Genomic DNA, 22,586 nt, shown 5'->3' with positions numbered 1-22,586 from the left:
GTTAATTTTTTATATTGGCCATAAACACAACTAACGTTGACCTAATCTCATCGAATAGAAGTTAAAGCTACTAAACATTTTATAGTAGAGTTATATGCAGAAAACGACGGTATTACTGAGACAAAGTAGGGTCTCAGTAAGAACAGGTATTACCGCTAAACTTGAACGTTTGATCATGGCATTTTCGGATGAGATCATGAGATCTAATGAAAGCTATGCCCAAATATAACACCTGGATGTTAAATATTACCAAATAGAATATAAACAGTACGTATTGAAGCAAAGTGGTTTATTTTTGTCGCGGAAACCAACGTTTTGCAGCTACTCGCTATGCACTTATATAGCCACAGACGTTCTCAATCATTAACACATATTGCATCATTATAACTCGGTTAGGCCTGTTCGACGGGATATTATTATACCGTGGCCGGTATCTCCTACCACGTAGTGTGTTATTTCAAATTGCGCAATCCGGACCTCCTTACGGTCGGTTCTTACGCGATTCGGGTTTGATGCCATTGTTTCCAGTACCGGTTTACGTGTTGCACAGTTTCCGGCGTCTGACGTCGTCAGCGGCACCTTGCTCCAGCGGAGTCGAAGCATTTTGCAAAGGCCTTTACTCTTTGGGCCTTTTCCCGTTTTCGAGGGGAGCTTCACGTTCCCCTGGAATACCATCGAAAGGGACTCCCAATAAACCGACTGTTTAAGGAACCTTCCCGCGACTTTGGCCATATCGCCAGCCATACTACCCTTGCCACTAAAATAAAGAGGATGGGGTTTGCTTTGTCACTGACTGGCAGGAATGAGTACTTCCAGCCACTACCGCTGACCTCACATAGTCACAAACGGGTATTTATTTATGAATTGACATTATATAGACTTACGGCCAGCAGTCTGCTGTTACATACGTGGAGCAGAAAGTTATACTTTGTTTCGATAACAGAAGAAACGCATGCGCTGGCGTTCCTCCAAGTATTATATACACAGGTAACTTAAGTGAGAAGAAACGCTTTTTATTTCTTATTGCAGCAATTTTATCTATTTTTTTTGCTCCTAGTTAAAATGTGTTAATTGGTACTACAGTAAAACTTCGATCCTAGACAATACCCGTGCCAGCGAAGGACACATGTGTAATTCCCCGAAGCTATTCAGATTTCATATTAACGTCCTAGAGATTAGTAGAAAAAGAAACGACTAACAAATCGGCGCAGGTTCTTCTCTGGCTTTAGCAGGGGTTTTGGCCTCAGAGCATTCCGTCGACTCATTCCTGTTACTACATTTATTCAGTTATTAAACATTACACTCTCTAAACCATTGACAAACCTGCCATGATGTTATTATAACAGGTCCTGTATCGACGCTGGTGAGCTTTCTATTAGATGAGGTCCACGTGGACAAAGACGGGAGAGAGGAGAGAGGAGAGAAGAGAGAAGAGAGAGAGAGAGAGAGCGAGAGAGAGAAATCATCTTCAAACATTCTAATTCCTTCACGCCTTACATTTCGCGTCACATACGGGCTGTGTACAACCCAGAACTGTTAAAATTTCATATAATAACGATATGAATTTTGTTCGTTCAAGACCCAAACATTCAAATTCGTCCCAGAATAATTCAACAACAAATGTGAGCATTAAGAGGATGGTCGATACTGTTCGCTGCGAAGCAGCGTTAAACATACGTGTTAGCTTCCTTGAGTCACTCTTGTCTCAAATTTGTATAGAATCGTCGTTAAGGAGACCAATTAATCGTACGTCGTACTGACGATAAGCTAAACGGCTACGTTCTCTTTCTAGAACATGATCACAAATCGTGGTGATTATGGGCTCTAAAATAGTCGATCGCAATGACACATCTTCCAAGTGAACTCGATGTCTTCATCGTATGATCAAGCAACCTGTGCCGCACTTCATGGTAATGCGGTCTTATTACCAATAATAGCACGATAACGATCCGCTCTCAGCTGGTTAACCTAGATACTGTTGTTGTACTTTCCTAACGACCCTATTTTATGCTTCACGTTTATATATTATGTCTAATATAAATCTATATTATGTCTTCTCTACTAAGATCTAATGTGTACTCTAACAATAAGGACTGACAATAATAATAACAGCATGTAAACAAAAGTGTTGTGCTTCGCACAACTGCTAAACATATATAAACAACTATTCTTATATTATTTCATATATCTATTCATGTACACATGTATATATATATATATATACATACATACATATGTGTATTATATATATTTTTGCAGGGTTTATCTAACTATACAAACATATAATAACGATCTGCAATAAATCACTTAACAGTATGGCGTCCTCATAGCGTCGTCCAGCACCACAAACTATTTCTGATACTACGGGGGTTTTGACAACCCCCGTAAATTAAAATAACAATTACACAAAAGACGGAGCTTTTTTAAGGTTTCCACAGGCTAAAGGTTGTAGGCACAATGTGTAAGAATCAAGTCTACAATTCTTCTGCGTGACTATTGGCGCAACGACACATGATGCCAAAAGCATGGGTTGCCGAGTGTTATATGGGCGTTTGTCTTATAGCCATCACTTATTGCCGGCGAATAGCAAAAGTGGCCTATGTCTCGAAGGCTCCATCGGATGGGGTTGTCCACAGTCAAGAGGCGCCGAAGTTTACCTAGACCGGATGCTTTGCTGCTGCCGGTTGCTCGGGCGACCAGAATGACTTGTGTTGTTTGAATTAGTATTGTTGTTGTTTGCCCGCTGGGAGGTATTAGCAGTAACGCTATTGAAGGATAGCGTGCGTGGACGAAAAGCTCGTCGGTAAGAAACTTGTAAGTGGTCCTGCTCGTCGCCATCGGGCACACCAACAATCACAGACTGGTGAAGTTTGTATGCGCTTCGTACACGTCGATCGGAGTTCGGTATCAAAACAAAGAACTCCGAGAAGTCCTTCATCATTGCGTCAACGTCGAAATCAGCGTACATGCAATCACCTGAACACTCAAGCAAGAATGTTATTGAACGCTCGTCCCGAGCACCGTAAACTATACGATTCGTGTCGTTTCGAGGATCGTATACTAAATAAGTGGCATCGGGCTTGCTGTTCATTTGATGGATTAAGTTCCGTACTACGCGGCAGTCGTCCTGCAGATCAAAGAGCGTGTTTTCCGGCGTTGTGGGCGAACAGAGTGGGTAGCGTATTGCGCCTAAATCCAAAAGGTTTCGAAAGGCCGTTACAGGTAGTACGCGATTGTATCTCTCCTGGAATAGCCTGTGCAGATCACCGAACGACAGCTACAGGGAACGAGACAGGAAAGCATATACACACATATAGACGCTCTATTAGGTTATATGCGTTACTCACGTAAATTTATGTTTTGTAGACATTTTAATAATCAAACAAAAACGCTATTTATTACATAAGCGAACTTGTCGTCTTCATCACTGCAGAATCTTCTGCTTGTTCTATTAGTGTAGAAAGCCTCTGTACGAACCCAGGTGAAGCTTCGCATGAAAATGGTGAGCAGATGGCCGATATCTTTGCCAAAATGACTTATTGCAAGGGACAAACAGAACCGCGGCTTAACAGAAATACACCAATTTCCTCCAGAAATAGGCTTAGTGTTGAACAGGGTACATCTCTGGATTGCTTCTTCAATATGTTTCGGGTTAGCATATACCCTCATAGTGGGTTGAGACATATACCTGTAATTGATAATCATGGCGTCCGTAGCGATATATATGTTATGCAGTAATGTGCAACAAAGCCAACTTCGCAGTTTCCCATATGGTAATGTATTCTTCACTAATGTAACCGAGTGGCAGTGTGTATTGGCCGTTGGTTCGGCTCTTACTTACATGCTGATCAGTCGATTATAGTCAACTAGGCCATTGCAGTTACGCATCAGATAGATCAGCCTGCGTTCCATAATCTCACGTCTAGCTTCCGGAGTCAGCTGAATCATCGCGGCTTGTGCTTCTGCATGCGATAGCTTAATTGTATGACTCATTAGCTCAAATGCCTATAAATAGTGAATTCAGTCAAGCCATAGGTAGAAAAGCTGCTTAGAAACGCACCAAAGTTATACTAAATCTGTATACTTCATCTGTAACGATCTTGTACATGCCACGAAACTCTCAGTAGGAAAAAATAGATAAAAACCTTATTGGATTTCCTGTCAAAGAGAAATGAATCAAAAAATAACAGTAGTAATAACAATAGTTTATTAGGAACGTCTCACACATTTATATATGTACCATTAGCGAACTTAATTCGCTAGATAACATCTCCATCAGGTTGCTGATTATCTACGGCAACAAGCGGATTGAATGTCATAGATGAGTAATTAGTTGAGAAAAAAAAAACATTTTTTTGGAACTAAAAATTAACGCTAAGCGATGAAGTTTCCATTTCGTGAAGATGAGAGAACCGTTTATTGACGTTAGATGAAAACAGATTTTTTACAGGGGCAATAGTTTTAAGGATTGAGATGTAGAAGTTTAAGGCTATAGACGAAATAACTTCACCTCAAGAGACTGAAGATCGAATTAATGTGATTACAGAAGCTCTTGGACAAGATAGAGTATAGAGAATATGCTCCCTGTCGGCTCTGTGCAGGATTTTACGATACACAAATTATGCAATTGTAACGAAAACACTGACGAGGAATAAAAAGGCAAACAATAGGTTTCTCACTAACGAGATCTAGGACAAATGGAAACATGTTTAGTGTTTACTAGAGATCATTTGTGCAACTACGACTAACCAAAACCCGCCCGGAGTACACCGTCTTTGTTGGCGAAACATGAGTCTGTCCTTGCCACCGATAAGAGAAGGATTAGGAGGGAGAATGGCGTCGTGCAGGATACCAGGGACCTTTGTTATTACGGGATACTGTGCGAAAAGGAAATGGCCGGTGCTGTCAGACGCCCCGAGATTTCTAAAGAGCCCCATGTATGTATCGTTACTTAGCGACAATGCACGAATTACATTACGATATTAGGTGTAATTCATTCGCAAAGCGCTGGCTTCACGCCTAGGTAATGAAGGGAGCTACACCTGACATACATCAAAACATAACTGATCTATTATACATGATTTAAAAGTGATTATGCTTTTCGATCCACTAAATAGCTTCGGACAACCTAAAAATAAGGATAATAAAATTTATTTTCATAATAATAAAAAATATTTTTTACTCTAATGTTTCCATAGCTAAGTGTAGCCATAAATCTACTGTACACATATATTATCAGACCTACCTCAAATAAAGTTTTGACGCCATAACGGCTGACGGTGGCTTGTGCGTTGTATACGTGATGGAACGTGGGAATAAACTGGTTGAAATGCAGTTTAAAATCACAAGGCACATGATGACGATGCTCGGCATCACTTTCTGGTTTGGTCTTGTCGCCCGGTCGTTTCATACGTGGAGGCTGTTCTAGATTTGCCCTGAGGCACGCGGTATCGAGTCGCTTCAGCCGTTCGTTTTCGTTACCGTACCGAGGCTCCCAATTCTCGCTAATTTCCTTCACTCGAACGGCAGTAGGATCACCACGGTACATATTTAGCAGCTGCGTTGACCCATCAATAAATGAGACAACGAACATTTCATGAGCACAGCGCGACAATACAAAATGGAGGCGTGACGAATAACTTGAATGTTTCTAAAGGCAAGGGCTTGCTATGTTTTTATATTATGAAAAGGCAATCTTGAGGAGTCCCCTGTCCTGAATTTAAAGCGCAGACGATCAGGCGCCAAAACGTCAAGAAAGTCTCTACTGCGAATTTAAGGTGCTTCGCATTCTCTTGGCACCGTTTGCCCTTTACGTACCTGCTGCCGGAATATCGCCAAATTCCTCTGCTGATTATCACTGATCCGCGACCGGGGCGCCCAAGCATACACAGTTGTGTATTCAACTTGCGAGCCGCTGCTCGTCTCTGTTTTCATACTGTCGTCTGAGTTTCCGCTATCACCGAAACCCGCAAAAAAGGACATATTATTTCCGCTTTCAGGATAGCCAGTAGGGAGACGTGTGGGCAATTTAACAAAAGATGGCACATCCTCTTCGCCGTCACCGCGGTTGCGCACGATGAGTCGACCATCGCTGTTAGATATGTAAGTACTGCAATGGATACCCCAGTTTTGAGGTATCGTTACCATGATGTCGTCGAGGAAGCAAACGCCATATCGAGACACACTGAATTTAGCTGATCGGTCACCATTGGGTCGACTAGCCGCATTATCACAGTTTTCCCAAAGGTCCATAAAAGCCGACGGGAGCGTATTGGTGTTCACGAACCTGGGCGTAAGCCGCCGAAGTACCTTTTGCATGTCGTTGCTAATTCGCTTAATTTGGGCTCGATGACTGAGCATTACGAGCTCTGGCTCGCCTAATGTAAGCAGCTTTTCATACATATGAAACAAAAAGTTTAGTAATGACAAGTGACAAATAAGTTTAGTAAGGAACAAGTATTATGCCTCATAGACTTACATATGGGTCGATAAAAACACACCTACGAAAAGGCTTCGGTTTCACATGCATTCTATCATAAGATATACGTATGGGAAATAGATAAACAAAATAATACGCATCTCGTCATCTTATGAACATATCACATTTTAAAAAAGATTGTAGGAAAGCTTATGTAATCGATGCATTGTATATATATATATTATAGATTTTATATATACAGTATAGATGGAACAAGCAAGAAACACAATGTGCCTCTTTTACCTGATGAAACTTGACGTGCTCGGTGATGAAGTCACGCAGCGTAAAATCGGCGTGCAGATCCGTAACCTTTCTGAGCTCTTCATCGAGTTCCGGTATAGTCATGTACTGGTACTGTGCCATCTGCAGTAACAGTGCGACAATTATATATACCAAGGCATCACAACGGTGAATTTATGGGCGTCCATTCCCCAATGAACGTACGATGCCCATATGTCATTACAATGTCTCCCGTCAAAGTTTAGGCTCACAAGTAATGGGCAGGCATATGAAATTGCGACACGTTTCACTGGCTCAAACAGTCGTTGCACTATTACACCGTTTTAATTGTACTAACAATTATCAGGTATGTTTTTTGCGTCTTAGCAATAACTGGTCACTGTAAAACACACTCAGCAACCTCGGATCGGATCCTAACTAGATTCTTCGTTATATAGAAATGCCGAAAAGTAAAGACAGTTCTTTTAGAGCCATCGCCGTGCATCTCGACTTTCGAAAAAAATAATGAGCCGTTGAGCTAAACAATCCGGAGCTGACGATCAGTGAATGTGACGATAAAACAGAACGCTGATATTTGCAAGAACAGCGACGTACCTTGAGAATGGCGGTAATCGTTTGCACTAGCTTCTTGATAGGGTCATCAGTGTTGTTATTGGTGTTCCCATTGCCGCTGTTGTTCCCAGTTTGGGTGTGTCCCATTTTTAATGGAACCGGCGAACCCAGGCTTTCCGTGTCAAGACTGATATTGTTTCTTTCGTTAAGATCCATCTTGCGAATGTACTTATCGCCACTATCATAGAAGACCTGAGTATTCGATAAGTGAATCGAAGGTGCAAAATCGGCATCCTATATTATTATGATATATTTGTTTAATAGATCGAACAGGCAGATGCGTCACCGGAAATACTCCATATATGAAAAACGTCATTTATTGTGTTTAATTTTTTCATTTTTGAAACAGTTAGTTATCAATGTAAATCTAGTACAAGTTGAAAGCGTGTCCTACCCGTTTTTGTTTGCCTCATCTACATAATTAAATCAAACCAAGGGCCTCTACATTAACGGTCTCACCTCAATGCCAGGCACGCAAGTTATCAGATACTCTAACGGTTTAGGTTGTCCATCTTCAGAATAGTAATTCGTTCCTTCTGAGCCAGGCGCAACCGATAATGTGTCGCGTCCATAAGCTTTCTCAAGCTTACCCTGCAGCTTCATGAGGAACTCATGGTCAACAAGGACGCCGTCATGACGCTTACGATCTGGTGGCCAAAGAACTTCGGCATTTGTTATTGAGGTAAAATAAAGAGACATTGCGTCCTGCTGAACTTGGTTCTAATGGTCGATTCAGTAATATACGTTCCTAAAGATACAAGAGATTTATACGTTTTTAGATACATCGAACATTTTTAATGTGAACGTGTCATAGGCGAAAAGCATACCAGGGGTTGAAGGGGGCGACGGATAAATGGTAATCGGACCGGATAGCATCTCGTGAACGACTGGGGCCAACTTCCTAAGACTGTCGTCATGTCACACAAACGAAACGAATTAGCGTAAATTATTTACGGTACAACGTCAACATATCAAAATGGCGTGCGAACATTGCATTATACTTTTTTATGCAGTAATACTGAACTCGAATACGTGGGTTTAGTGAATTGCTCATGAGTACGCATTACCTTTTTTACGAAAACCCTTTTCGAAGCACCGCAAAAACTTGTAGCTAATTTTATAACTTTTCCACCATATTGCTTTTTTTCTAGCACTTTGTGTTATTCGGCTAAGTTAATGTTGTCAAAGCATCAGCCAATTAGTAAATCTGTAGCTTGTATTTTAGATTTCGAAATGTATTTTTGAATTTTCACACATGTGGCCAAGTCGACCCGGACGGCGTTCAGCTTGATCTTAGTGTTAAAGGGTCTCATCTTCTGCAAAGAAACATGTTTAAATGATGGTTTGAGATATGCAGGTTGCACTTTACGGCTCGTAGTGTCCCGTCATTACCTAATCACCACGACGACGTGAGTCGATGAAAGAAGCTTTGCGGTTGCTGAGTCTGCTGCGAGATTGCGTTGGATACCGTAAAAGTCTCCCGTGCTCACCTCCTCAAGGCGCGTTTTGTCCAACGGTAAATCCTTGATTAACGGGATGTGGTATAGCTTGTCAAACAGATCCTGTACAAATAGCAGAAACGCGTTTGTAAACAATTTAAAAACGATGAAACGCTAATTTTTCACAAAATCCATAGTTCGAAAAGCAAGGCTTTGCTTATGCTCCATTATTACAATGAACCTAAAAGCCTTTTTCTTTTAGACAGAATTAAATTCTGTTGTGTTGATCGGTTTACGCTGTAAACGCTTTACAACATGGATACATCGCCCGTACCTAATAGCTGATATGCATGTTCCTTGTATCTATTTATGCATACCTTATACGAAATCTCGTAACGCTTTTCTTGGTCGAGTAGTTTACTTATAATTGACGTCACCTGACGTTTATGTTGCGTCGTCAACCTGACTGCCATGCGAGGCTCGCAACGTACTTCTGGGTACAACGTGTCTGCATATAAGCACAGTCTTGCAATCGCGTCCTCAGGCATATCAAATAAGTAAATCATATCTAGGAACAGTAAGTAAAAAAGAAGTATCAAAGCTTCGATACATGCTCGCACATTTTTGGTACATATTTTTGGTTAGATGAGCTTCGTTTTGTTTGAACTGGTGCGGTGATATAGCTATGCTACTTGCAAAAATCGCTCGCTATACGGGAATATCGTTAACAAAAGCCCCTTGACGCAATAAGGCTAAGGCGGCGAAAAAGACGTTTCAGTTTTACTAATGGCTACTTACCACAGATCTTGCTTTGCATGATAGTAACATGTTGAACATTAATATTTAACTCTATAAGTAGATTTTCTCGCACAAGTCGTTCGCTGTCGCCATGTCCTCCGGCGAATACCTCATTTGGAAGGTTTTTCACTATAACGACGTCCGCCATGTCTTTGAGGTCGAAATCCGACAATGTACACGTTTTGTTCGTTCCGGGATGGTCCAATGATTGAAGCACGCCGTGAACGAAATCAGCGTTACTGATTATACCATGACATCCGCTCGGAATCAATCGGCCAGTATACGACATGCAGTCGGCACTTCCGAGTGACGACGAAGAATTAGTTTTCTGAGCATCAAACCCGTACAGGTCGTCGTCGTCGTCGTCGCCACCATAGTTAAGTATTCTATGGACGCGCTCTCCTTGCCTGTCGACCATGTCTATCAGCCAGCTGTAAAGGCGGCTTCTCTGACAAAATGAGTGTTGTTCATCCTTGTCGCAACCGCGGCTACCGGTTTCCCGATTGTTACTACTGTAGCTAATATTCCCCTCATCCAGCATTTTGGGAGACGTCCTGAGGTTCATCAGGAAGCGTTCATCGCATGTCGTTGCGTGAAGGGCGTTGGAATCGGCCAGTGGTATCATAGCGCAAAGCAAGCAAGCAAGCAACGATCGGCGCATAAACACGTAACGCAAACAAATACCAAGGTCAAATATATCATTTTCTTAACGTTTCAATCAAATCGAGAGAATTAATTTAACTGAAAACCGCTGGCTGTCGAAGCACATCTAAGGATTGTCAAAGGTAGACACTGCAGTAAAAGTATATCGTTGAAAAAACACGATATGAAATAGGAATACGATAGGAAATTATTTTCGCTACCAACGTCCTTAGGTAACAGAAAAGCTACATCCTGAACCAATTGAATAGGCTGTAACAAAGAACAATTAATGAATGTTGTTAATGATCAGCTAAAGGGTTGAGAAATACTCCTTAACGAGGCCATGATGACATCGCGCCTTCGGAGACCCAGAGACACACACACACACACGGACACACACATATATCGCTTTAGCTGATTGGAAACTTGAACGGATTGAGGACAGCATGTACGCTGTTGGCCGGCTAATGCGCGTTGCTCAATTTTAGGCTTTCAGCTTGCGACAATTTTGCCTATTGTCAAGCTCACGACGGAAACTCACGCACATACGGTAGGACTCTGTGAGTTTAAATGGCCAAATTGTTTTGCTCAACATATTGGGAGAGGGCTATAACTTTTTTCTCTACTTCTTCCGATTCGCCCCGTACACGGGACGCAGTTAGTGTCAAGGGGTGTCAAGTTAGGTACGTTTTATAGATTGAGCACATCGTTCCTTGATCGCTCCAGGGTGGTAATGAAGAAGTTGGAAGGGATCGAGAAGAAGGAGAAGGAGGAGGCGCAAGACAATTGGTCACGGACAGAGAACGAAATCAATCTGTGCGGGAACAAGTTGGTAACATGAAAGACCTTCGAGTTGGCTCCGAGTCAGGTAAGCGCCGTGCTAGCATCGCGAAAGTTGAGCCAAACCGTCGTCTGCTTGAGAGATGACTATTTAACATCGGAACGTTCACGCAGATGTTTTGGCGATCGTGCACTGAATGCATGACAATAGTTGGCAGTTTTGTTTCTCGTGCACCATCACACCCACATGTGGCCGACGTCACATAATCTGCCGGTCATTTCTTCTGACACGGCGCCGATAGGCCTAGTAGAAAATATACACGCAACCACCCGTTAATTCAGCCGAACAAATCATAGGAAATACTGGGCCAGTTTGCTAACGAAGTGTTATACATGTTTAGAGTATCGGCTTAAGCGGTGGCTAATAGCGTTTTCTAATTTGTTCCCACAGAGATGGGAAGTACGTTGTCGTGGAGTTCTAGAAAATAAAATTTGAATAAAAAACCTGAATTTTGCACGATACGTTGGTACCAGTCCTTTCGAAAACGGATGTGCAAAAGAGTTGCGGAATAGTTAGTGCAGGTTTCCCGGATACACGATAAATAAGGGAACCCAATTATAACTTGTACAAATGTATGCTAACTGCTGGGAGTACGCGGCGCTATCTGTCCTACCAAGGATATAGCTACGCTTACTTAGGTCTCTATGGAGATATTCACGTAGTTTAATAGCAAGCCTCTACAAAAGAATGATATTGTTTGCTAGGGATACGTACCGCACTATGCGACATGATATCTGAGCTGTGGAATCTCGAGCTTGCCTTATACTATTTTATTGCAGCAAAGACCCCGTCATAGCTAATACGTGGCACCTAAAAAGCCTAAGCCCAAAGTATACAAGGTAAGCCTTAAACTAAACTCTAAAAGAGACGAACCTAGTGATGACAAGCTTAGTCTTCATAAGTATATTTGATTCTTTGTAATCGTCGAGTTATTGTTGTGTTGTAATTTAACTGCATGCTCCTTATACAGTTCGTATCCTCGTGGTCTACCCGGGTTACCGTAGCGTACGTTTGATATCGATGCGCAGTGAGAGAACGAGCAGCCTATGTAAATCTTAGCTTCGCCGTATTTTGGTTGTGACAAGTATCACTGTGAAGTCTAATTTGACGTCTGAATGCTTAACGAACGTGTCTACGTGTGAACAACGACTACTTTCCCTACGTGCTGTACGACAGCTGTCTGGTTCATTTGTATGAACGGCCACACTTCAGTTGTCGAGCGGACGCTTCAAAGAGAGACTCTTTCGTTTTATATGAACCGTCCTAGCTGATAGCAGCAATTCGCCCTGAACGGGATTTCGAAGTTACCCGCTGTTGACTCTACCACACTGTTTATATTCAGGTACTTAAATAAAAGTTATACTTTTGCTTCTTGCCAAATTATTACTTACAGCACGAAACTCTTTTTTTACCTAGTTCGAACGAGCTGGGGCATCGTATTTGACTTCTAACATTCGTGCCTTTGTGATCTCGCATCAATTAAGCCCAAGTGTGGTAAAATCGGCAGATTAGTTAACAGGGTCCAAGTAGGCAACGCTAGCGTATAAGGAAGCTGGAGTACGTATCTTTTTACACATTTATCAGTTCAGACATTTGCATCGACTAACCATACGGAACGCTGAGTCACTCTCAGAAGTACTATTCTATATTTAACGTGGTTGTGTTCCCACTGTACCAAGCCCAGCTCGTTAACTAGGTAAAAATCATATGAAGGATTCTGCGTTCATTAACAATGGACTGCATACATTGGACGCCAATCATCCTATCAAGGTAGAAACCACGCTGCCCTATTAATAGAAATATACGTTCTTTACGTTGCATTTGATTTATTTTACTAAACACACGTAATCTTCGGTACAAAGCAGACGCCAATGGCAACCATTCTTTTCGCGGTAACGGCATGGATGATGTGATCACTGGTTGTGTTCCCGGTTAGCTTCTTTGAACGAGCTGTACGATTTCTCTTCTTTCAATGTTGCTTCGATAACAAACTAAGTTTGTCCTAAAGTTCAGTTTCATGATGCAAAGAAATAGTTGTCAACGGCCTGGCCGCACGAGCATGCCGCTCGATCCTACTGGCAATACGTGCGAGGCATTTAACTTCATCGATATTGACCTCGAGCGTCTGCATGCCAACGCTGAAAGCAACATCACTTCCCCTCCTGCTCTAAAAATCAGGCCATCGGCAAGTTTTATCGGTTGGAGCCGTGGGAACAAATCCAACTTACATTAAGGCTCACCTGGCTTCTTTAACTTGCGCAGATAGTGTATTTGAAATTTTGATATGCGGAACTATTACCATTATATCGACTGTCATTTCAAAAAGTATTCCGCCAGAAACTTAAACAATCAATCAGGGATTCGCTTCATAGCGATAGAATGTATCTTCTGCGGACATGGCGCACCTCAACTAGGATGTACCTCATCAACCACGACGATGTTCTATACAGTGTTGCGACATGCCCAGTAATAAACTTGAGTGCAAATCCCAATAACGTTATGCAGACAGAAGTTCCAGAAATGGGATCCAGCGACAGCGATTGCCGGCTGCGCTGAACGACGTTAGGCTATCAGGGAGAATTAATAAATGAAAGGACAATGTTGTCCTTGGCAAGCTACCTAGTAACTTGACCATATCACTCGTCTACGCAGTGGATTGGCACAACTTTAAAGATATCTAGTCGATCGTTGAAGATACTTGATGCTACAGTGGGACATCAGAGAATGCGCTTTGCACACTCCTTGTACACTCGAGAGCCCCAAACAAAGATTACTCTATCAAACTCGTATAGTTACGTGGTGTTTTTGTGTTTCTGTCCGTAAACGAATCTAAAAAAATCTAATTGTCTGGGCAGTTTTCGTCCAGTACTAGATCTGATTAACGATGTGTCTGCATTCAAGACATCGGATCTATCTCTGATGAACATTCTTAATAGCGTGATTTTACGGCGTTGCTTTAACGGGCGTTTAGTGGTACCGGTCAAGAAAGTTGAACAACTGGAAGAGTCTGTTCTCGAAATCTGCTACAATGTCAATATTTTTCTTCGACAACGGCATCAGGATGTAAAGAAATCATTATAAAATGCGTGAGTTGTTCCCATTTTCCGCTCGTGTCAGCGAACCGATACGGAGTTGGCAAGTTACCTTTCCGTAGTCTTGCACTGACAGGTCACGTCGGCTTGACCACTAACATCATTATTGCTATAGCAGCAAGCCAAACATTTCGCGTTTATGCGACTGTATCCGTTCATAGGCCACGTGCACGTTTAAAAAGAAGAGGGCATAATGGAGGAGATCACCACGCTCCCTAAAGGAATTACAGAAAAGGCGCAGCTGTTTTAGGCTACGGTATCATCGATGGAGTAGCAACATGAGATCGCCGAGTATACCTTCTAGGCCAAGAGAATGTGAATGAAGTGTCACATACGGTAGACAAACTATATTTTTCATTACAAATGTATGTATGGAACAGTATTGTCATTGTTAGTTGCAGATAACAAAGATCTCTCTCATAAGCAGATGTTTGCCGCTATACGAGTATCCTAAATTCTATACCAGTGTTAAAACTGGTCACACGTTCATGCGATTTCGTTTCCGTGTATTTATCCTGCCTATCGACTACAGGCGCTTGAACGAAACGCAGTTCAACGTTTCATGGTATCCGAAAGCTTAGTATTAGCGAGTGGCAAAGTCCGCCTTCTGAAGATCACACACAACTTGATGCTAGGTAGAATCAGCCCTTCATCTTCATCGCTGTAAGCTAACATAAATTTCCTAAACATAGTCCCTACTGAAATAGATTGATTAATCAACATGGAACTTTATGACAATTGGCAAGCACTACAGATTTGATCTGAGCGCAAAAGAAGTGATTCTGTCATCTTACAGATCTTGCAATTGAGCATCATCGTATGTTTCTAGCAAACGGTATTAAATATTTATTCAACTGTATCATATGATAATCGTATATCGGCAGCTGTAATTTTCATCGATGGACCCCATTAGATGCTTCACAGTTGTAGTTTATAAAAAAAAAAAAATAAAATAAAAATCACATCCTAGTGTTGATTGTTAACAATATTTATGATAACAAGCTTTGTTTGCATGCCATAGATTCTTTGCTTCTGCATCGCGGCTTATCAAGCGTTTTTTTTTTTACAGACAGGGCCAAGAAACTAAAGAAAAGGTGTGTCTGTGAAATGGTGTATCTGTTAACATGTTTACCTGTATCCGCCTGTGCTTTGATGCAGCCTCTGATCGTTCATAACCTACTTCGTAAATGTCAGCAAGAACACGATTCTGTGTGCCTACATAATACGTTACCGTATATAAAGCGTACTATAACTCCACCTGTTGGTAAGAAAAGATCTCCTTCCGGAACATTCCAGCAAAACAGATCTATAATAAATAATACACAATAATATATAATCTAAGTGGGGTAAATATACGTACGCCCATCAAATAAACGCTATGTTTACACGCTACAGTCATTAGAATTCATTGCAACAACAGTTCCCATTGAAGCCATAGATATATACCCAGGATACCATCTTGTCCGTACAAATAATATATATTTAATAAGTAATTAAAATTTTACCTTTAGAGGATAAAAAATCATTTATCCTGTATATTTTCGCAATAAACGATCTACAACAGGTTTCCCAGTCTCCAGGAGATCGAAAAAGTTCAGGGGTCGCTAAAGAGAGTAAACCAAAACCACTTAAGCACGTATTGTTCTAGGCATTGAGGTATACTTCCAATTTGCATGATAGATATAGAGTATTTCTACAACAATCCCTCTGTTTCTTTATATATATATATATATATATATATATATATATATATGACCAGTTTCTTAATTATTCAGCAGAGTATCCATAGCATATTTTTACCAAAAAGCTATTCGTGAAATTAATAATTATTATTTCAGTAAATATTTTTGCTTAGTTAGACACTTTGACGAAGAGCTAATTGTAATATAATTTAGAAATCATATTCAATATAATTAGTTAATAAAAACATATTAAAACGTCGTTGATTTATCCGGTGCTATGGTTGCTACAAGGCAAATGTATTCGCTAACTTCAAGTGAGGAAGCTGGATGACTCTACCGAAAAAAGAAGTGGGGAATTCTTCGGCGAAGAAAACATTATCTAACAAGAACAAGCAAACTAACGATGTCCCGGTTAATTAATCACTGAGATTCTCTCAAGGTATATGGATGTGTTTTATTTGGAAACGTGAGGTAGACGCGAAGGCTTCAACGTGCTTAAAACTGGTACGCCGACGTAATCGGGTTGTCCTTTTTGGCCGTTTGGATGCCCGTGGGCAGTAATGAAACTGAAGGCGTTGACTTGGATAATCGATTGTTTTCATCTAGGCTATATAGAGTTCCATTATAATAGCGGAATATCGCAGAATATATTGATGGAAGCCGTATATTTTATTTCCGATGGATACAAACGAGCCTCTGTTTTGGCGATGTTACACAACGAGCCGTCGTGTACATTCACGGGAATCAAAGCACTTGTACGTGACATTGTCATGTACATACTGTCCCACATATCATTATGTACATTCACGTGGACAGTGTGAAAAGAGGACAGCGATAATGATTATTATAACTTTCATATATATATATATATATATATATATATATATATATATATATATATATATAGATATAGATATACATATGGTACATATGGAGTATACATAAAGCGACCAACATGCCTATTTACTGTTTAGGCCTGAGACACTCGTGCATTTGAAAATGTATTCGTTGTATATCATTTGTAATGTTACGGTATTGGTCAAGACTATAATTTCTTTATTTGGGTAATCAAAAGTCCTTTTGTTTTCATCGGCGTAGTTTTTCGCAACTAGTTCGACGGAAAAACGTGAGAGTAACAGGATTTAATAGGTTCTAAGCATGTGTCGAGGTGATATAACAGCACTTATTGCGAAGGAATGGCGGGAGCAGCTCGTTCGCATAATAAACCCTGTATCTCCCCAGTGGGCCGACCGTTTAACATCGAGTCTCTTCGATCCCAACTAGTGGGACTATTGAAGAAAGATTTAAGTTAGGAAAACAGCTTCCAAGGCCTTTGTCGTTGAATTCAATCAGTTTATATCGTAATAATACATAAAAGACGATCGCGGAGTTGCATGGCAGTTTAAGTCTATTCAATGTGAGTATCGTCCTGTAGACAGACACGAATCACACACACACGAAAATATAGTCTTTGGGAAGACCCAGAACCCTAAGAGGGACCCAGGGAACGTCTGGCATTTTCAAAGGCTACCTTTGACTTAATTCTTTTCTCCATCCGCTTACAAGAGATAATATCTAAATGAATAAAATCAAGTACATTGTCAAATAGCCAAAGTAAAAAAATGACGGCGGGGAAGTGTCACGAGAATTTTCGCGAAAAACACCAGCGGAAACTCCGCTGACACTTCAGAATATAAATTTGTAACTGTCAATTTTGATGGAATTTGGTTACCGTTATTATTCCATTATAGCTCAATGTAATCTGGATATGAATCAATAAAAAGACATGTAGCGAAAATGGTTGGCCTTTGAATTTTTCAAACTTTCAACAGCCTTCCGCAAAGTTGAGACTCATAGCTCATCGGCACGTTCTACTCTAAAACAGCGATGCAATGAATAGCAAAAAAAAAAAAAGATGATTTTTGCTGGGCGTGGATTCTTCGAATCGTTATAATCCTCGTGACATCAACCATGCCTTCGTTAACCATGCAATGAAGTTGCAAAAAAAACGTTGAGTTTTTTTGTAAATAAATGGCTAAAATGGTAAAACATAATACAGTATTATCCAGAATTGAAACGCTGAACTTCGTTAGGTTAATCTTATATAATCATTTTTTACCTTTGGTTCGCACTCGATCGCGGTAATGGTGCTCTGTTTTGTAGCTGTTGGATGCTTTTCGTGATATACCTCTTATCACTCATCACGAGACCAATCGGGCCGAAGTCAGATTGATTGGTGACGTGCGTTGTGACATTCTCGAACGACGACTCATTGACGTCCTGCATAAAGCAGACGGACTGCTTTTAAGGTGCGAACTTCTGAATCGGTGGGCTGTAAGACTACGCCTATGTACAATGTATGTTTGCTCAAAAGTATAGAAACTGATCTTGCGAAGCATGTCAAGCGTCTATTGCGTGCGTATGCATATTTCACCCAAGCTAAAGTAGCGACGACAAGTGTCTGTATGAGGTTGTTATTTGTCTGCGGATAGATTCTAGAACATCCGTCATACCTTTAAAATACGGCCTTAGGTTCAGAGGTACAGCAAAACACCTGAGTCGTTAGAACGTCCTGTTACGTTTTCAATGTCAAATGAAGCTAAAGTACCCTGATGCAAACAATGCTACCTCTTTTGTTTAGTGATCGTTGCTATCAGTTAGCATTTATTTAGCGGGCTTTGGATCCAAACGCGATTCTTCACATAGATACATATTCTAACTAGTTGTATCTACAGAAGTATCCGTTTGTAGAGGGTTTAGAAAACTTTATGACTACCTGGACGTCGTCTACATACTAGACTTTATACTTAGCTTGTTTATTTGCCCAGCTTAATATTTAAGAACTTTCAGCAACTTGAACTCCGTCGCTATATAACTTTTATCCGCTATTGTATCTATGTACATAACCATGCAAATCACGCTCATCGCCCTATGTTCTAGTTTCCTGATTACGGACAGTACCGATCGGCGAGGCATTGTGCTGAGACAACTAGTGTATGAGATAAGTAAATTTTTGTGTAAAAAGACCAAAACAACCTCGTATCAGTGGGGCGTCGGCGTGTATAATTCAATTGGAGTTTCTGTAACAACATTTCTCCGATTTTTTTTATCCCTACCTATTGCAGATATCTAGGTAAAAAAACGATAGCTCTCTTCTACGACGAATTTAAAATAGACCAGATGGAGTGTAATTGCAGCATGATACCCACTGATGACAGGAACGCTGGGTACGTGGCAAAATTAAAACTCATTTTTTGCCTCAAAGGGGCAATGCAGTTTAGCAGGGACGTCTCGAACGTCCTGAATATATTCGTGACAAGCTACACAGCCAACGTGCGTCTGTTGAAGTAGTATTATTGCCGCACAGGCTGGTAGCTTGGGCTACTTTATTTAAGGCTGAATTAAGTCTGCACCTAGTATGTAAATTCCAATAGTAAACGTTGAGGTTTTGCCCAAAATGTATATACTACAACGGAGATATGAAATACAGTTACAGTCGTAAAAACAAGCTAGAATTATTAGGCGACGGATTATCTCTCTACCAATAAGTGCAGTTACACTATAAAAAAATAACGAAAACTCTCTATAAAATGCTAGTGTCAGTAAAAACCGTAGGAATAATATAGTGCAGTATAATGTAAGAATACATGTCTCTATTCCTGTGACAGATGCGCATAGATGATGAATACGTTAAGTAAGCTGAATCAATCCCTTAGCAACATCCTCTAGTTGTGTCTTTAGGACCTCCAACTAGATTAGGCGCAAGATGAATGTTTTTTATACCAGGTCGTTTAGGGTCTAATATTTGTTCATTATTAGTAATAGAGACGACTACTACGAAAGGCTTAAGCCAATGCCCCGCGTCCTTAGACCTCCCAGCACTGGCGCGGGTCTGAGCCTTTTTTTTCGGTATCGCTTTTGTTTGCTATATATAGCAGTTGTGGTTTGCGCAGTTGGAGAACAAGTTCAAAGGCAGTCTCGGTCGCGTCCTTCCGTCAACTGCTTTCCGACTACTAGAAACACATGGGACGAGTAACAAAGCTGACCCAAGGTCAAGTGTCTCCAGACGCTAGTATCCGTGACCTACAGCATATCTGTCGAACTGTGCGCGATCTTTCCATCCATCAGATGAATGACAGTCGGGATCGGTTGTATTTCGTGCCTGACGGGCCAGAAGCAGGTAAATTCACTCTTCACTCTGCTTGAATTTTCAGGTGGTTCGATCTCTTGAATATCAGTGGCGTGATGCGGTGAGTATTTTATGGAGATGACGATGCGATATAACGACCGTAGCATCGGGGCCTTTAAGCTCAAAGAAAGCGTTGATTCCGGTGTGCCGACTGACTAGAGTACCGAAAAGGGTAAGAAAAAGGCGGGAAATAGACGCCGGCAGTCGGGATTCGAACCACAAAAAGCGTCTGCCTCTTCTCACGTGCCAATCAACTCCACTAAGTAACAAACACTTCCTGAAGCTAAAAAAAATGCAACAACGATAACTTATGCTACGTAGTTACTTTAACCATAGTTCGCTAAAAATAGATCTTTGTTACATTGTAATGATTTTCATGTATGTTATGATATCGTTTCTTTATGAGTCAACATTGTAGTCACTTTTAAGTAATTTAAGGAGTTAACTTTCACAATTCTTATTGAGTTTTCGGCTTTACGGCTTAATAGGCAAAATTGCGTGCTCGCCTAACTATGCGCTTAGGATCACCTTAAAGCTTTGTTCATGCTTCAAAAGTACAATTTGATGCTCCTGTTGTGACTGTTATTTCCCTTAAGTAAGGGCAATAAGTATCCATATGTACATATTTGATTTGGAATTTGCCCCAACTGCGTACGAGTGTGGCCTTACATGCGACAGAAAAAAAAAACGAAAAATAAACTCATTAATAATAATACCCTTCACAGTAGAGCAACTGGATCATAGTTGGGGATCTATTAATTGATATGTAGTTTTATGATTCGGATAGTGAGAGATTATCCTATCGGTCTTTTTATTTTATGAAAATATTGTACAGAATGATACTGTCAGAATAAAATAACTATATTAAACATACATTTTGTTTATGCTAAATAAATAAATGCGATAGATTAATGGTAATGCGTTCATCATCACCAACTCGTTTTCTTTCGTTTACACTAGAAACGAACCCTTCAAGCCACTTGAAGTCATTTGGACAATATGTCGTATTAAAATAAATCATCATAAGGTAATGCGCGACCGTTTATCTCGTCACTTGAAATCTAGAGTTATTATATATAGATACTTTTGTATGGCGTATTCGCTTTTTGATATAGTTTTGGCGGCTCCCATATTCAAGCCCTTCGGGGCTATGCAGCTATGTAGTAGGAGGATTTGGGCCGGCCGGCGACATCTCTATACTTCTAAAGTAGTCCGTTGGAATTGCCGGCATGAAATTTCCAGTGTCAGATTGTGGACGGCCCCCTCGATGGTCTTCGAAGAGAGAGCTAAATTTGTCGAATCAGCTTCGGCACAATCGTTGGTCGAAAATAGTACACAAGAATTGTATTACGATATTTAACATGTTTTGTAAAATAGTTCCTATCTTGGCTTTGTATATTTCGCTGTATAATATGACAGTATAAAAAAGAAAGCTCACGTGCGATTCTTAGATATTGAAGGACTGGTTATAAGAATTTTGAACTAGGCAACCTTACCTAGCGTGGCGTTTAATGTCGAAGGATTTTGCTATCCTTTCAACTTGCTTAGAGCAAGTATATCCCACTAAACGTATATTTGATCGGATGGTGCATTTTGTTGATATCTATTTAAGTATCTTTATTAAGAGTTTACTGAACTTTGCAAAATTACTGTGCAGGATGGTGCCGTGATGAGATTCAATTTTTTTCCATGAAACGGCAATGCTAACTTATACTTATTTTTGTTTCAAATCTGAGGAAAGCCGTTTCGTGTTAAAGTGAATTTTCTTTGAGGTGGACTTTTCGCCCAGAATAGAACTCACTGAAGGGGGTTATAGATGCATTTCCGACAAAATTTCGCTATTCGTATAAATACAGAACCGTACAATATAATGTGCAATAGTTGTGTAATTTCGGATCAAAACCCACCAACTGAATATCCACCATCATTTTAGTTACTTTTAACCACTCTCACTGTAATTCTTGCGGTATATGGAGCATTTATGGGTGGCTCAAGCAGACATCGTCTGCAAGAATTACATTGAACTAAAGATACCGTCTAGCAAGACGTTTTTTACCCATCTTCTTCGCATTACACGCATTCTCCCTTTCGAGTTAAAATATCCGGTGCTACCGTCTTAGATAACCATCGTTTTAGATAGTTGGCAGTCCAGCTCAAAACAAAATATGCCTACGCCAGGTTTCGAACCTGGACCACCCTATGCGTTTTTCATTCCACTAACCAAACACTGCTAGGTCGTCGATAGTTCTTCCCCTGTACCGATGCTTTTTACCAATTATTAGGCGAATTGAAGATTTAGCTGCTTCTCGTAGTGGCCTGTTAGCGTTGGTACAGACGTGCTTATATACGATCCCGTACACGTGAGTTACCTGAAGGTTACTTGTAGCCTAAACGAATCTTGGGATGAATCTAACGGTGTTTTCGCTAGGGCAGGACGTAATTTAGGTATGAGTTCTTATCAAATTCGACATTCTATCATAATCATAATATCTACTATAATAATAGTGATAATCATATCACGAATGTCATCATTCTAAAAATAGGTCGTGCGATTTTTTTTTGCATCTAGCTTT

At 40.6% G+C, this 22,586-nt stretch overlaps 1 protein-coding gene and 1 long non-coding RNA gene across 10 annotated transcripts; one reads left to right on the top strand and one right to left on the bottom strand.

Annotated features, from left to right (window-relative positions):
* Positions 1 to 777: 777 nt before the first annotated feature.
* Positions 778 to 18,125, bottom strand: LOC111253396 (uncharacterized). Of its 8 annotated transcripts, none has more exons than XM_086992584.1 (13): positions 17,944 to 18,125; positions 9,568 to 10,121; positions 9,147 to 9,337; positions 8,723 to 8,892; positions 8,158 to 8,237; positions 7,790 to 7,977; positions 7,313 to 7,522; positions 6,722 to 6,841; positions 5,818 to 6,390; positions 5,246 to 5,557; positions 3,842 to 4,005; positions 3,478 to 3,688; positions 778 to 3,277 (listed from the first exon to the last, which is right to left on the bottom strand). In XM_086992584.1, the coding sequence occupies exons 1-13, from the start codon at positions 18,108 to 18,110 to the stop codon at positions 2,654 to 2,656; spliced, it is 3,564 nt and encodes a 1,187-aa protein (XP_086848710.1). In that variant the 5' UTR covers positions 18,111 to 18,125; the 3' UTR covers positions 778 to 2,653. The 8 variants fall into 8 exon arrangements, with proteins under 8 accessions (XP_086848710.1, XP_022668455.2, XP_086848714.1 ...); XM_022812720.2 differs by lacking the exon at positions 17,944 to 18,125 and adding an exon at positions 11,056 to 11,190; XM_086992588.1 differs by lacking the exon at positions 17,944 to 18,125 and adding an exon at positions 10,897 to 11,049.
* LOC147754764 (uncharacterized) lies at positions 11,336 to 17,923 on the top strand. 2 transcript variants are annotated; one of them, XR_015330022.1, is made up of 4 exons: positions 11,336 to 11,889; positions 12,021 to 12,392; positions 15,212 to 15,406; positions 16,116 to 17,923. It is a non-coding gene; the product is annotated as an uncharacterized LOC147754764 (long non-coding RNA). The 2 variants fall into 2 exon arrangements; XR_015330021.1 differs by lacking the exon at positions 16,116 to 17,923 and having other exon boundaries at positions 11,875 to 11,889; positions 15,212 to 15,536.
* Positions 18,126 to 22,586: the final 4,461 nt, after the last annotated feature.

This window comes from Varroa destructor, unplaced genomic scaffold (assembly GCF_002443255.2).
Source record: "Varroa destructor unplaced genomic scaffold, Vdes_3.0 BEIS01000006.1, whole genome shotgun sequence".
Classification (NCBI taxonomy): domain Eukaryota; kingdom Metazoa; phylum Arthropoda; class Arachnida; order Mesostigmata; family Varroidae; genus Varroa; species Varroa destructor.
The sequence above is the reverse complement of the archived record's forward strand: the minus strand, read 5'-3'. Positions and strand labels throughout refer to the sequence as shown.